This window comes from Cydia strobilella, chromosome 3, assembly GCF_947568885.1.
Source record: "Cydia strobilella chromosome 3, ilCydStro3.1, whole genome shotgun sequence".
NCBI lineage: Eukaryota > Metazoa > Arthropoda > Insecta > Lepidoptera > Tortricidae > Cydia > Cydia strobilella.
The window spans coordinates 16,721,311-16,736,449 of NC_086043.1; the positions used below are offsets into that span (position 1 = coordinate 16,721,311).

The following is a 15,139-nucleotide window of genomic DNA, read 5'->3' on the forward strand; positions in this document are numbered from 1 at the left end:
AATAAAATAATGTTTCCTTTATGTAAAAGGCACTTTCCCTCCAGGGCCCATAAATTTTTTCCACACTAGAAACATAGGTTCGTAGTCAATTATAATGACGGTTTATGAGTGTATCAAAACACTTATCTAAACATTCATAACCTACCTACATATTACTTATACTACTTAATAAAACATACCCATAGATAATTGTTATATATTATCATAATAATTGTTTTAATTTTAACCATCATAAGTTAGGCGATGAAAGCATGCCGTACTCGGTAGTCGGTCGTAAAATGTGTGATTTAGTTACTGCCTGACCGCGGGGCACAGCATATCACCGCACTGATACCTATTATGCTCTGCCTTGCCACATAATACCCGTAATAGTTGCTGGAAAATTAGTTTAAATTTGGAATTTATTGCGCCAGAATACGTTAAACAATTGACTGAGTTTTCCAATGGCTGTTATATTATAAGTACGTGTGTTGTTGTTATTCCATCGTGCGCCGACAAACAACTAAACATCTGAAAACAGGTGCATAATTGAGAGTATGAAACAGATAACAATATTTTTTGCTTACTTATTTACTCCTCTGGCGCAGCGACCCAAAGTGTGTCTTGGCCTCCAACACGACAGTTCGCCACTGATCCCGGTCCTGGGCAGAACTGCTCGTCAGTCCTGGACCTGGAGCCCGCGCATTTTTTGCTTGCAAATTGTTTTTTTATTCAAAAACATACCCTATCATCTTGTCATATTTTTCATGTCTCTCACGTCCAGCGTCAAAGTTTAACGTGCAACATACACAATTTTATAACATAGCTCGTTATTGTATTTTATACTATCCTGATTTAGGCATCGGTGGCGGAGTTGAGACCGGCGGGTAGTTGGGGATAAACATGAGAAGCACCAAAGCTACGGTTAACGTTGATATTTATTTTTATTATAATTATCAGTATTGTCATAATTTATGACAGTATAACAAGCGATGTTAAGAATTGGTGCACGTGCCGGTATCTTTATGGTCTATCCTCCACCGAAAAGTTACTGATAAATTATATATCAAAGTAGATTTTCGAGAGACTCATTCTTTCGATAGTCTCATAATTTCTGAGAAACTCATTGGACAAGCCGCGACCCAAGACCCACGACGTCCTCTTTGGGAGCCGCACGGCTTAACCCTTGGCTACCGGGGATGAGACATTTTCCTTGTACGTTCTACCATACATAAGTTAGGTAGTATTGTTTCTGACAATCAATGTCGAAATTAAATTATTTATTGATAAGATAAGTAGCGCCTGCAGAATCGTACTGCTGGAGGCTGGGCTGGCTGTTTCAAAAACTTAAAATAACGTAAAAACGTATAAATTAAATTTACACAAGCGTCATTTTTACAAAAAAAAATACAGCATATTTCGTGGGTGCGAAAATGGTTAATGCACATTTTTGAGTCAGGGCTTTGGTTATTATATCTACACATATTATTAGAGGTTCAATTAAATACTAACAAATGACGTCTTGTTATTTTGGAAGACAAATATGAACACAATTATTTTAATTAAAAACATATTCTCCAATCACTCTCCTACCGTGAAGTGTAACTAATGGTTACTTACACAGCAGGCATTGATTGAGAAATCAATATACGCCTTACTCCCATAACACTGGACAATGGATTCTTTGACAGTTAGGCTACGATGACTTTTGACAGTTCATTGCACTCCGGAGCAACAAAGACACCTTGACAGCACACTTACACTTTCAAAATTGAACACGGTATATAAAACCGTGTGAACGCGCAAAGCATTAACTACACGCGTACCTTATTGTTCAATTGATAAGAATCGTATATCAGATGACTGAATGAACCAGTAGCAATATACAAAAAAAATGTTAAATTGAAAAGCTCGGCCAGAACTTTTTTCTACTTAATCTTCACCTCTGTAACTTATGTATTATGTATATCCGAATCGATGAAATCTGAGAAAAAATAAAAAGTGTCTGTTATTTATATATTATCGCTCAAATCTTTATACAGTAGCGACAAAAAATCTATCATACTGCTATTTTATGCAGACATTCACTCGAAAATTCATGAAATTAGACTATATATATCATGCAAACAATGATTGTATAATCATCGCGACCATATGTATATACCTACGTCCCACTGCACGTGGCACCGTGGGCAACCACGTTAGCACAATGCGGATTGGGGACTTCACACACCCCAATTAATGTTTGTTATGAAACTTATTAAATATTGTATTTCTTATTTAAAAAACACTCAAAATCGAATCTTACCAACAGTAAAAGCTAGATGGATCGATTTTTCTGTCTCGTTAACCTCTGGTTTAAAAATTCAATGGCATCATTACTTTTAATACAATTTAGTACCCACCGGGCTACCGCGACACGACATCTCGGGCAAACTAATTATTTTCGAAATGAACCTTAGCTTAATCGAATTGTCATTGTCATACGCCCCTATATTGTAAATTTCATCGAAATCGCTGACTCCGTTTTTAAGAAATTAATAAAAATATATGGAAATGTATCTGAAAAAATATGATAGATTATTTGCCGCTACTGTATATTCAATTTCAGTTTCTTACTCTCTATATTCACAGTAGGTACACAACTAATTTTTGTGATAGGAAAAAATATATCGAGTGTTTCCCTATCTATTTGGAACATTAGGAATGTAATTAGAGTGAATGCCAAGGTTATTGACCACTACATATTAGTTGGCCACTCTTAACAATAAGGCTTCAATTGGCTTGTTTCATTCTGATTTGTTTGGAGTGGCCATTTACTATGTAGTGGCCCCCCACTACATAGTGGCTATGTGGTGTATAGCATTCACCCTAATATAATATTTATCGCATTTTTGTGGCAGCTTTTCATAAACATTGCAATTAAAACGCAACCCGCAACACGCAACAAGCCTTGGCAGTGAACTCCAACACAAAAATTTGATAAAACCTAACGGGCTTCGCCGAATACATTATTTTGCTTGTTAAGGGGACATTTTTATCTTTACTAGAATACTTGGAATACTAGCTTGGGCCCGTCTTGTCTATATAAGGTCCAAATGGCGTCTTCCGTACTAATCAAGATTCAGAAGGCCTACCGCGAACCACGTTCGACGTGTTGCCTCTCTGTTGCACTTGTAAATTCGTATGTAAGTGACACAGGGAGGCAACACGTCGAACATGGTTCGCGGTTGGCCCTCAGACGACGGCGCGCGATTTGAAGTCGATCTGAAGCAAAAACACAAGGAGTTTGCAGAACTCGAAATATGCAGTAATTGATAGCGGAGACTCACTCTCGTGATATTATAAATCGGCTTGAAGGCCACTTTGATCATTAAAATGTGAGAGAATCCGCAAACAGCTTCAAGATTGCAAGGGCAACTATTGATTACCCGAGCTCCTGTTGAATTTGTTGCTAATGTGTAACTTTTTATTACTAAGAATTTTATTTAAGGTCATGATTATTATCAGACTGAACTGCTGATCTCAGGCGTCTCTTCGAATAGTCGAATACTCAATACTCATCTCATCCCGATCCAGTCTTATCTTAGAGTGACCCCCGATCTTTCTAGTATGATCGACCTATTTAACAAGAAATGGCGACCGGTCCCTAAACATTTCAGATGATGAGTATTTTTTATACGTGCAATTAAAGGTCTAACTTGGGACGAATGACTTATATAATAAAAACTAAGTAACTATTACGTATTTCATTTCATTTCATTTATTTTTCATATAGTTATAGTTTTTTTTTCGCCAATATTTCTGGGAAGGACCTTTACTTTGACCGTTTTTATTATTTATTCGATAATTTTATTTAGTAAATATATAGTTATTTATTTTGTTATTTGATTCTTGAGTTCGATGATTTATTTGCACATGACTATAAAATAGAAGTCGCTCGTCTTTGCTACCTTCATTATATTTACGCACCCCGTCAATAGTCATAATCAATTATTTGTATTATTAAGACACTGACAATAGGTAGTTAATGTCCTTGACTATTGACAGTGTAGTCTTGTAAATATTTAAAGAGTGGTTTAATGATTACATACCTGTTTGATTTTACGGACACATATGATTCATATGAAGTTATTTTAAGGTAATTGGTTATAAACAGCTCGATACATGCAGTTGCGAAGTACTTCTTATATTTTACTTCTTTTTTTTTCTCGTTTAAACATGATGTCATTCATTATTCAGTTCTTTTACTATTAAATTCTGATTAACAGGCAGCTGTACAATAAATTGGTAGGTATTGTAGTATTTTTCGTTTACATTTGCCTTGGAGATAAGCACAGCTATTATTAGCACCTTAATTATTACTATTTCAATATACCCGCTTTAATATGTATACTTCTACTTGTATTGAACAATATACAATCCTCGCAAGTTATAATAACAGTAGCAATTTTCCAGTTCATCCCAAGGATTGTTTATATGTGGCTTGCGCGTGCGCCTCTGTAAGTAAACAGTTGTAGTTTATAGAATTACTCAAATATATATCTGAAGCTTTTGTTAGTAATCGTGGGGTTACTTGTACTTACATTGTTAAAATATTCTACCCTCCGTTATCCTGATTTGACCACAAGAGTTCGTCGTTCGACCTCGTCTCACATATATTTTACGAATACTCTTGCCTGGCTTGACTTGACAGTTACAGTTCTTTCTCTCTTCGATCTATTTCTCTTTGGCAATTATTATTTTGCACTAAAACTACTGTCTGTTTTCCTTGTCATTTCGGTCTTTCTACTTGGCTCGGTTAGACGTGCCATGCCAGCCGAATAATACGCCTAATCCATGTTCATCATCCCTCCACTTCGTCTTCGGCATTCTCCTTCTTGCTTTTCGGGATTTCCAAATTCACTTAATATATTACTGGCAGTGACATTTTTATGTTTTACGGTGACTAACTGCTTATCTTTTTAGTTTTAAGATAGTGTTGTTGCGTATGACAATAACTCGTTAAATATAGGTAGGGTATTTATAAGTCGAGTTTTATACGTTTTAGGGTTGATTTTTACTTACCTACATATGTATATTTAGAGAACCCTTCGATGTAAAGTCAACTCATTTCGGTATGCTGACTTTTAGGAACCCTCCACTGGAACAAAAATAAATAATTTCTGAAACAAATGTTAGTACGAGTACATTACTTTCGACGCCATAGGAATGTGGTCATTATTGTCTACGAGCATGTTATCGTTACTTTTGGAATGGTATCGATAAACAAATTCCTTCAACCGCCTTATCCACGCATTGATGGCAAGTAACCGTGTTAGGGAAATCTAGAAACGCCATAGATGTCGTGTTAATAATGAGAAATGTTTTCCGTTAGGATGAGGGATTTGGCTGGGCACTAGGCGATATTCCAATAGATTAAACAGCAAACACTTATGACGTAGGTACACATAGCTGCAAAAGGGCATACCCACTTTATGAATGGAATTCTTTCATAAGTGTAGCTCGCTGTACCAGAATAAAATGCCTCTAAAATTATTATTCTCTTTATTTATTATTTTTCTTACATTAGGTTTTTTATAATATGTATAATAAGTAAAATATAAAAACTTACATAAAAATACAAAATACATATAAACACATTTTAAAAAACCTAACCTAGCGCGCCGCCAGCAGCGGGGCAGGGCCCAAGCTGCCGGTGGTCAGGGCCGCAGAGAGAGGAACCGGCGGACTATTTATTATTATTATTATAATAATGAAAAACCGGAAAACTTGAAAAACCGGATTAGCACAGGATGGATGAAATGGCGACAGGTTACGGGAACCATTTGTGACGCCCCTTCGGTTGAAGGGTAAAATTTATAAAACGATCATAAGACCTGTCGTCATGTATGGATCAGAGTGTTGGGCCCTAAAGGTGACGGATGAAAAGAGATTGCATGTAGCGGAGATGAAAATGTTAAGGTGGATGTGTGGCGTGACGAGAATGGATAGGATAAGGAATGAGTATATAAGAGGAAGCCTGAAAGTTGCACCCATAACAGAAAAAGTAAGGGCAAATCGCCTAGCATGGTACGGGCATGTGATGCGGAGGGATGAAAGTCATGAGACGTAGTCACGAGAAAGGTATTAAGAATGAATGTGGAGGGAAGTACGAGGAGAGGAAAACCGAGGAAAAGGTGGATGGACTGTGTGAAAGATGATATGAAACTAACGCAAGTGAATTAGATGACGGGTGACAGAGATGTATGGAAGAAAAAGACATGCTGCGCCGACCCCAAGTGAATGGGACAAGGGCAAGCGAATGATGATGATTATAATAATGATATGATTTGGCTTATCTAGAAACTTCCATAAGTAGTAGTAGGTAATTTGTTATTTAATTTGAAATCTACGTAAACTCTCACTCCCTTGTGACCCTTCACTGTGGCCCTCCACAATTCCACTGGTTTATTGTCTATGTATCCGAATCATCAGCGGGATCAAGGAACGGCATGGATACTGGGAATGCTCGGAGGCGATCGCGTCGTCGCCTACTCGCTGTGGGCGAGACGTAGGACACGACTGGTTCCTACAACCAGTCCTCTGTAACGACTCTAGCTTTACAATTACTTTTGAGTGTTCTTGCCGGCTCTTTTATTACTAATGGCTATGTAAATTCTAGAAAGTAACCTTATCTTAGCATTGTGATTTCTTAACCGCCGATGTCGCACTGAATGGCGCCACTGTGTCGCTAGGTAAAACGAAGCGGCCGTGGTTCTATTATTTTTTCAACAACAATAATATATCCACGTGCTTATATTAAATTTCTGAGAATCGTTATGACAATAGAGTTCTCTCAGAATAGCGCCGCAATTTTCTAATAGATATTAGGCATCTAAATCATGTCTAATTGACTTTGTTCTTAGAAATCTATTTCATTTAAGAGACCTGTTCTATAAGTAGGTACGACGTCAATTACCACTGCCTGTGGCTGCCTGTTGATTTGTCGTCCGATCGGTCATTTCACAAATGGCTACAGCCTTCAGCCAGTACCTAGATCTTCGTTGCTTTGACAATGCGCTCCGCCGCCCACGCCGCGCCGTGCCGCTCTCCAATCGTTTCATATTCCTGCTTTCCAAAGCAAGGAATCAAATCTCACAAATAGCCATTTGATTACATCGCGACACTGAATTATTGAACTTCGACGTTTATGACCAAGAATCTATTCTCAACGGTAAAAGCAGGAAATTAGCAGCTAGAAAGTGCGAGACATGTTGTGAAACATGGCTAGCAATAAAAAAATGGTATTATCCTTGTTTATTGATGGATTGCTATATAAAAAGTAATTAAAGCTATAGAGATATAAGATGATTAGATCTATTCTTCGCAAAATTGACGCCAGTATAAATGAGCAGTCAATCGCAAGACTTTCTAGTTTTATTTAAGTCAGTAGTTCAGCGATGCGCGCGAATGACTCCTTACATAACTCACCTCAGTAAGTATATAAGAACATTTTTGCGCAAGTTGAAAAATATTGGGACTAAAACACAGATCTTTGACCTGGACGGGCGACAGTTATAACTTATAACGGGGAAATAATTATTCTGATCTGTGCGGGCATACCTGAGCGCGTATTTGGCTGTGTCCCCGAAAATGGCGGTGGAGACATTCGCCTTTTAGCTAATTACGCAGTGAAGCCAGTCGCAAGACGGGGACTGATGAGGTCCATTACTCGAACTGCCATACGCAGCTCATTATGGCTGCATGCAGCTTCGCGTAGGCCATAAAATTGCCATTAACTTCACCTAGACTATTTGTCTTGAACAAGGAGAGAAAATACGTTTATTAGATGGTAGACGCAGCATGATATAAGTCTCACTTGAGGTCTGCATTAACCAACTAAGACGCGTTAGCTGATTGGGCGTTAATAATTTATTTGAACTTCCGTAATTTTTTTAAAATACTTATATGCATATTTTAAGGCAGCATTGAGTGTGTCAAGTTATGTAGGAACAGGATGAAGGATTGTGTTTGCATCGCAAGTTCGATTCGGTACGTGTGGTGAATTATTGCATTGCATCAACATCACAATGTATCTAAATACGACTGTGGTGTCAACTAATTATTACAAGAGGAATTACAATTTGTTAGATAATTAGCATTCAGCAAAGTTCTGTCAAGCACATATTTGTAGAATGTCATCATCGATTGTGACTTAGATAAGACCTACAGTTTCTACTACTACACAAGTAGCGTAAATTATTGCAATGCTTATGTTTAAGTTATTTATTGATTGGAGAAGTATTTTAGAGGTCTCCTTCGGAATCCCTAACAACGTTTGTCCTAAAGTCACTTGCCCTAACTGTTTTGTCCTAATGGGCCCACTAGCCCTTACGATCAGTTGTCATAACAATTGTTTTTCATAATTACATTACGTTGTCCCTAAACTCATTTGTCCTAAGCATTTTTACTTAACGATCAATATTCCTAATGCTTTTTTCCATAATCCTCCCAATCCTGACAAATTATAATTATGGAACATGACATAACAATTGTGTCATAATCAATATGGCAAGTGACATTGGGAAATAAGATATTAGGACAAACAAAAATTATCCATACATGTTAGGGAAACCAAAATTAGGGCATATGAGTGTGTGTGTGTAGAACAAATGATCATTATGACAAACAATATTAGGGAACGCAAAAATAGGATAAAAAAATTCGGTATTCCTATATAGATCCATCTTTTCTGATAAGGAAATTATTTAGTAGAAATTGTTTTTTTACTATTTTTGAGTTGGTTGTATGTAATGTAATCATGAATACCATAAATGAATGTTTCATTAGTGGAAACTGTGTGGCTTGTGAATGTGTTATCTGATTTTCTATGTGTGTTGTTTTTGGCTGTTTGTTTCCCAAAGGTTTAAATAAATAAATACCTAAACCTCAAATAATCACGTGTATGAAAGAACGTTGCCATTTTTGACGTTGAAAAAACCATCTTAGTACAAAAAATATTTGATAAATTTTGTTGTTCTACATATATTTACTTTCATTTATATATAACTAGAGAATGAGCTGAAACAAATATTAAATCCATTTTATTTAGTCATCCATAATTGAAACCGTCTATAATAGAAGTAAATCGTATTCGGCAAGTCTGTTCAACATGATAAATATTAAAACCCGCGTGAATTCAGTTGACCCGACTCCTAATGCTATTCAAGGTCTAAAGGACCGTGGTACACATTAATATTGTACGCCGAGGGACGGAGCGCGTTAGGGTCGAAAAAACACGAAACGAGCTTTTGTCAATGTTGACATAGTGTACCCAGGACGATCTGGAAACAATGCTATATTATAATGCAAGTCGTATTACTTGCATACTTATATTTGCACAAAAATTATACGAATTTTATACGTTTTCTGTAGTACGAACTATCGCATGAGAGATTAAAGGTATTTAGAAGTGTCGGTAAACACCAGAGAAGCTCTGGGTAAAAAGAAGAAAGAAGGTACTTACAAATTTTGTACTGTGTAAACGCACTACCTACAAATTTACAATAGTTGTATCGCAGTCACGTATGCAAACGGTAAGGTCACCCATGTTTATGCACTCTGCTAGAAGATAGTGGAGTTTGCTGTAAGTACCCAAGATAATATCGGGCAGAGAAATTGCTACCTGGCCCCGTCACTCCGACGCCCGCTCCGGACAAAAAACCGTTTCCTTTGCATTATGTTTACAGGACCTCCGACACTACGGCCCTAAGGTCCTTTTATGCACCGCCCCTCGAATAACTTGGAACGGACTTTTTTGTTCACTAAGTTGCCGTTAAGACATGCGATTAAAATTGTTCTATTAGTAAATTTATCTTTTCTTATAAATTATTGGGTTTAAATTATAAATTGCGTATAAGATCGTTTTGATATCTAAACTTAATCATTAAGCCACTGATAAATCCGTAATGCCTAATACCTATATTACAAATATCCGCATTCTCTCTGTTTTAGTAGTTATCAGTATTATCAAGGATCACGAGTGTTTAATTTGAATCGAAATTCATTTTGATTTCATGGGTTTAGGACAATCCCGTAACTGATCTAAATAAAGACCACCAAGAGATGACATTAAACCTGATCCCCAAACAAAAAAGCTAATGGTTTTTGTCTCGTTCGAAGAATTGAACTGTTCCGATGCGTATGGGCAGATGTAGCTAGAAATAGTGCATTTCCAGTTCCCACGTCGGGCGGGCTTGCGTGCTGGCTAATGAGTCTTAGGCAGATAGATTACATGTACTCGCTTGCAATTTACGCACCAATGCGTAACTACAGCGACCACAAAATATGTACTGCCAATTTCGCACGCCTCGTAACCATCATCTATAAACAAGCAATTAATAAGCAACGTGAGAGCGTTACATCTCTACTAACAAAACATTTTTTTCGCAAGAATACTATAGTTGTCTTAGTAGCAGGATTCCACACAGACCACTTTAAGTACAGTCGACATAAAAACTTATCCGTTGGAATGCTTTCCATAGTAATGGAGAGGGCTCGTGTATTTTTTTCCCAACACTCCATATGCGGTCTCTATAAATCTTAATCAAGTTTAGCTCATCAGACAAGGCGTTAAAAGCAAAAAGTATACATTGTATGACTTATATGATGCCAGGATTATAACATGTTTCTTGTACTTAGATTTACTCCGTCGCTTGAGCCAATTATTACGTTCAGGTAATTGAAATTAGGAACATCTTGATTACTAACTAGCCCAGTCACCTATAACGTCTGCAATGACGTCCGATTCGGTAGTCAAGCCGTGAATACAAATATATCATCGGCTTCTTTTTTGCTTTCATTTGCATAAATATTTGCAGTGCTGATTATCTGACTGCCGAAAACAGCGAACGTTGCATACATATTGTTATCATTGCCTACAATATTCTATTGTATATTATCTAAATGTTTCATTACATTATAACCTCTACCTTTTGTTCTGTTACGAAAATTGGTCATGCAATTATATTCTAAGAATATTAGCATGATCTTTATGACAGACAGATTTGCAATTATGCCACCCACGTTCTCATTATTTGCTAAAACACTTTCACCTCGCTTCCACATCTGTCAATGACCACCGACTCCTATTCACTGTGACTTTAGTGTGCCAGACGGAAGTGTGATAGATGGCTAGCCTAAATATATATTATGTTGTAAATATGTTGCAACTGTCTCTACTTTAAAAAAAGTTAAATTTATAAGACTATTATATTCTCAAGACGACTTAAATATTGAAATTTAAAACAGAATCTTCATGCAATAATATCTTAAGGGTATTTTTACAAGGCCATTTCATTGAAACGTATTATTATGGTAAACTTGTTTCCCTACTCAAAAAACAGGCCAACCTTACGCAGCCCTTATTTATTTCTCTTATCTTCTATCAGATATCTGCGCGCTTAATTTAGGTACGTCTTTATGTTTTCGGAGGTAATCGTGTCCCCTATTTGGCCAAGTTTTGTGTAGCCTTGCAGTAACGTAAATCGGAAATGGCTGAAGTCACGGAACGGACGATGCTGTCGTATCTCCATCTAATGTGTCGTATTGTCTGACTGAATCATGAACCTTTACCAAGGCTACATAAAGAGTTATCAATATAGCTATTGTGCTAAACGACAGAACACATTAATCAACAATTTCATTTAGGTAATTAGGACGCAGATGTTTGTCGAAGTCTTTATCGCTGCGTTTGCTTAAATTAAGTTGACTTGCTTTATGGCAGAGGCAAAATTACGAAAAATATGCGTCCGAATTTCGCAAAGAGAACTGTAATAGATAGCCATTTTTGGTTTATGTCCCGTACGGTATTTGCAGCGGTTTGTATGTACCGTTAATCTAACTACCGGCAAGACCAGATGATAATGTATAAAGAGCAATATCTAAGGACGTCTACCGGACCATGTTTATTTATTAATTTGTTTATTACGCTGTCGAGGTTATGCCCCGTTAAGCCGAATTTAAAAGCTTTTGATCCACGAGCGATAACTTGTAAAGATGTAAGATCACGCTGTCTTATTAGATCCATCTTCTTGATTCGGAATTCATCTGGTTACATTTTCAAGTTTACGTTTCGTTTTTATTATATGTCTATCATAATTGACGTCGGAGAGATTCTGATATTTTAATATCGAATAGCGCATCGTCATTGTAACCATATGATGTGTTGGTTAAGGTTGCAAATAAATATTCATTTATAGGCCTGGTGTCGTTGATAAGGTCATATCTAATATTGTCTTCGGTTGTCAGGGTTGGGGGGGGGGGGGGGGATTGTAATATAAATTCAATATACGCGATATAATCCGTTTTCATAGTTTTATTTCAAGGTCATATCTAAAATAAAAAAATTGATAGTAGCTACATATGTAGTTGCAGTTCAATAATTAAAGCAACCTATTTTAAACAAAAGTAACACAAAAACACTGCTGACTCTTCAACCGTGGTAGTAAATTACCTTTAATAGGTATTTTCGTATTGTTTGCTAATTTACTCTACCCATATGGTTCAGTAAAGGTAACAGGGACCGTTAACAACAGATTTCTTGATTATACAATTTTACAAGAAAAATGTAAGTAATACAACATAAAAGTCTAACGGATGACTGGTTTATATACTCTCAAAATATGTTAAAAAATTATCTTATCTGCATAAGTAAAGCATCTAAACATATTTACACAGCGCAGAGTCAAATCAATGTCAATCTGTTCTTATCAGTTACCTCGTACTTTGTAACCTTGTCAACGATTCAATTTATGAATACCTATGACGTGAGTTTAGTGGACTTTGCATATGAACTTGACATAATGCATTGTAAGTCACGATTACCTTATTGGCAAAGGAAGTCATGTAGTTTCGTTTCAGGTGAATTCGCATTAAGTTTAAAGCCTTGACATATTGTTTCTTCGGCGTGAGTCACAGATAGCTTCATATGTTATTTCTATACATGGTAGCGAGATGACAACGAAGGCTGAGGGAACGCCCCGATGGTCCATTAAAAGTTGTATACGGTGACATTTTAAACTTAATTCCAATATTTTAAGTACATTATTCTTTGAATATTACGTAACTGGAATTGGAGCTTCGAGAACAGTTCATTCAACAACTTCCTTTTTTAAAGTGATATAATTATTACATTTTTATCTTAAAAGGAAACGGGGACACTTGTTCGTTAAACGGACAATGAGGTTTGTTATAGCTGTTCTGTAGGACAAGTACGAGTAATCGTTTTAGTGGTAAGAGCGTTTCTTGCGGCACACCAAAGCAGGAGGCACATTCAGATGTGAAAAATATGATTCCAACATGGTATATGACAGTTACAATAGTAGTCAGCATGACGCGGATTAATATCACATGTTAAAATCTGCATGTGCCTCCAGATGGCCGCGGGCTGCTCATAAAGCTGGTACAATCTACCCGATAACCTATGCTCCGATATCGAGGTCTGAATGGCGAACTGTGATTGTAAATTACTGCAAGTCTTTCACTGTGACTACGTTACTTGGATTCATAATTTTCTTACAGACGATTCTTTGTTCTGTCTCTTGGACAAGATAGCCATCGTCGCAAAAAGTGACCATAGCGATAAATTTAATATCGTCTCGAAAGTCGCGTCCTTGCGACTGTGGGTGAGACAGGTTCCTTGCTATAACCCTCCATCGGAAAGACGTTTTGTATCGTACGATGTTTTACCTATGTTGTGTAATAATAGTGCGCCGAGCTACAAACAGCTGTTCGGGCTCGGGCCATTGTCCTCTTTTATTCCAAGCCTGAGATCATTCGAGCGAATATTTTATTATTTTCTTATACCCGATCAATTTTTGCAGCTGTTGATATATGTTTGCTATTGTAATTGTCCGTATGAATATGGCGATCTATGATTGTTTTGCCTCATCGTAAAAAGTCATCGAATGGCGATACCTTTAGGATGATTGTTTATGACTTTAAATAGAAGATGGTTTATTAATTTGTCTTTGTTTGTGTTGTTACAGAAGTGCATGAAGGTGATGACTCTACGCTGCTAATGCTCGTATATTAAAGGTAAGGACAATATGTAGTTTTATCGCATCGCTGTTCTGTCTTTATTATATCATTAAAAGGTACCTTGAAAGCCTCAGGATAGTTCAGAGTGCAACTGTATAGGGCTAAGATAAGAAGTAGCTAACTATAAAGGACTTTAAATAAAATAGAAACTCAATTTACATTTTAATCTTTATTTCGTGTGGTTTGATTATTTAAAAGAAACGAGTAAAAAACTTTGGTCTCAATCCTTTACCGGTGTGGCAGAATGTTAATACTATTATCGTTGCCAAGAACCTGCCAGGCGGATACATTTAATATGGATATTAAGAGGCTTGGCACTGAAAGTGTTAATTGCGGAAAATAAATTAACAATATTACCCACATTTGAGAGTAATTGGCATAATGTGTATCGACAGTAGTGTGTTACGGTAAGATCCTTTTTAAACACATCCGTTTCTCGCCAAATTGAAAAAATAGAACTATACCAGCTAATACAAGCTTTATTATCATTTCTGTGTTCCGAGTCAAAAAGAAAAAAAAATGCATTAAAATATAATATTGTCCTCGGTTACCGCGATAAACTTCGATATAATCCGTTTCCATAGTTTTATTTCTTGCATTAAAATACTTACTCTCGTAATCCAACAGTACCTACTCTCGAATTACATGTCGTTTTGTAAGTATGTGTATTAATTGCTCACCCTACTGGGTCCAAAGGTAGCTTAGTGCTAAGCTCAGAATACATCCGTCAAGAATATACGAGTACCTACATGCCTTTAGTCAAGTTCATAATCATAAAGTGCACTCGTTTCAAATGAAAAGGCAATTGATTTTAATTGAACTGCGGCAATTATCGATCCTCAATTGTTACTTATCAACTGAATGCAACAGTTTAATTTAGTTTTTAGACTGAGTTAAAAATAAGACAGAATGAAGTTTCTATCAAAGTTAGAAACTTCATTCTGTCTTATTTTTAACATTTATTCATCGTAAATTTTGATATTGAAAATGTTGTACCATCGCAGTAGTTGAAATATTTTCTGTAAGGATAATATATCTTATATTTATAATATATAATATATCTTATATATATATCTTC

General features: G+C 36.4%; 2 protein-coding genes across 3 annotated transcripts in view; one reads left to right on the forward strand and one right to left on the reverse strand.

The window, feature by feature from the left end:
- The window catches only part of LOC134755988 (protein windpipe), a 45,133-nt gene that overhangs the window by 10,448 nt on the left and 19,546 nt on the right, over positions 1–15,139 (forward strand). Inside the window, exon 2 of one of the 2 annotated variants that reach the window (XM_063692741.1) lies at positions 14,010–14,074. In XM_063692741.1, coding sequence (XP_063548811.1) covers positions 14,070–14,074 — 5 coding nt within the window. In that variant the 5' untranslated portion in view covers positions 14,010–14,069. The remainder of the gene's footprint in view (positions 1–14,009; positions 14,075–15,139) is intronic. The other variant, XM_063692742.1, reaches the window with a different exon arrangement.
- LOC134755983 (insulin-like growth factor-binding protein complex acid labile subunit) overlaps positions 150–15,139 on the reverse strand; it is a 41,136-nt gene continuing 26,146 nt past the window's right edge. Inside the window, exon 4 of the mRNA XM_063692727.1 lies at positions 150–161. The gene's annotated coding sequence lies outside the window, so the exon portion shown is untranslated. The remainder of the gene's footprint in view (positions 162–15,139) is intronic.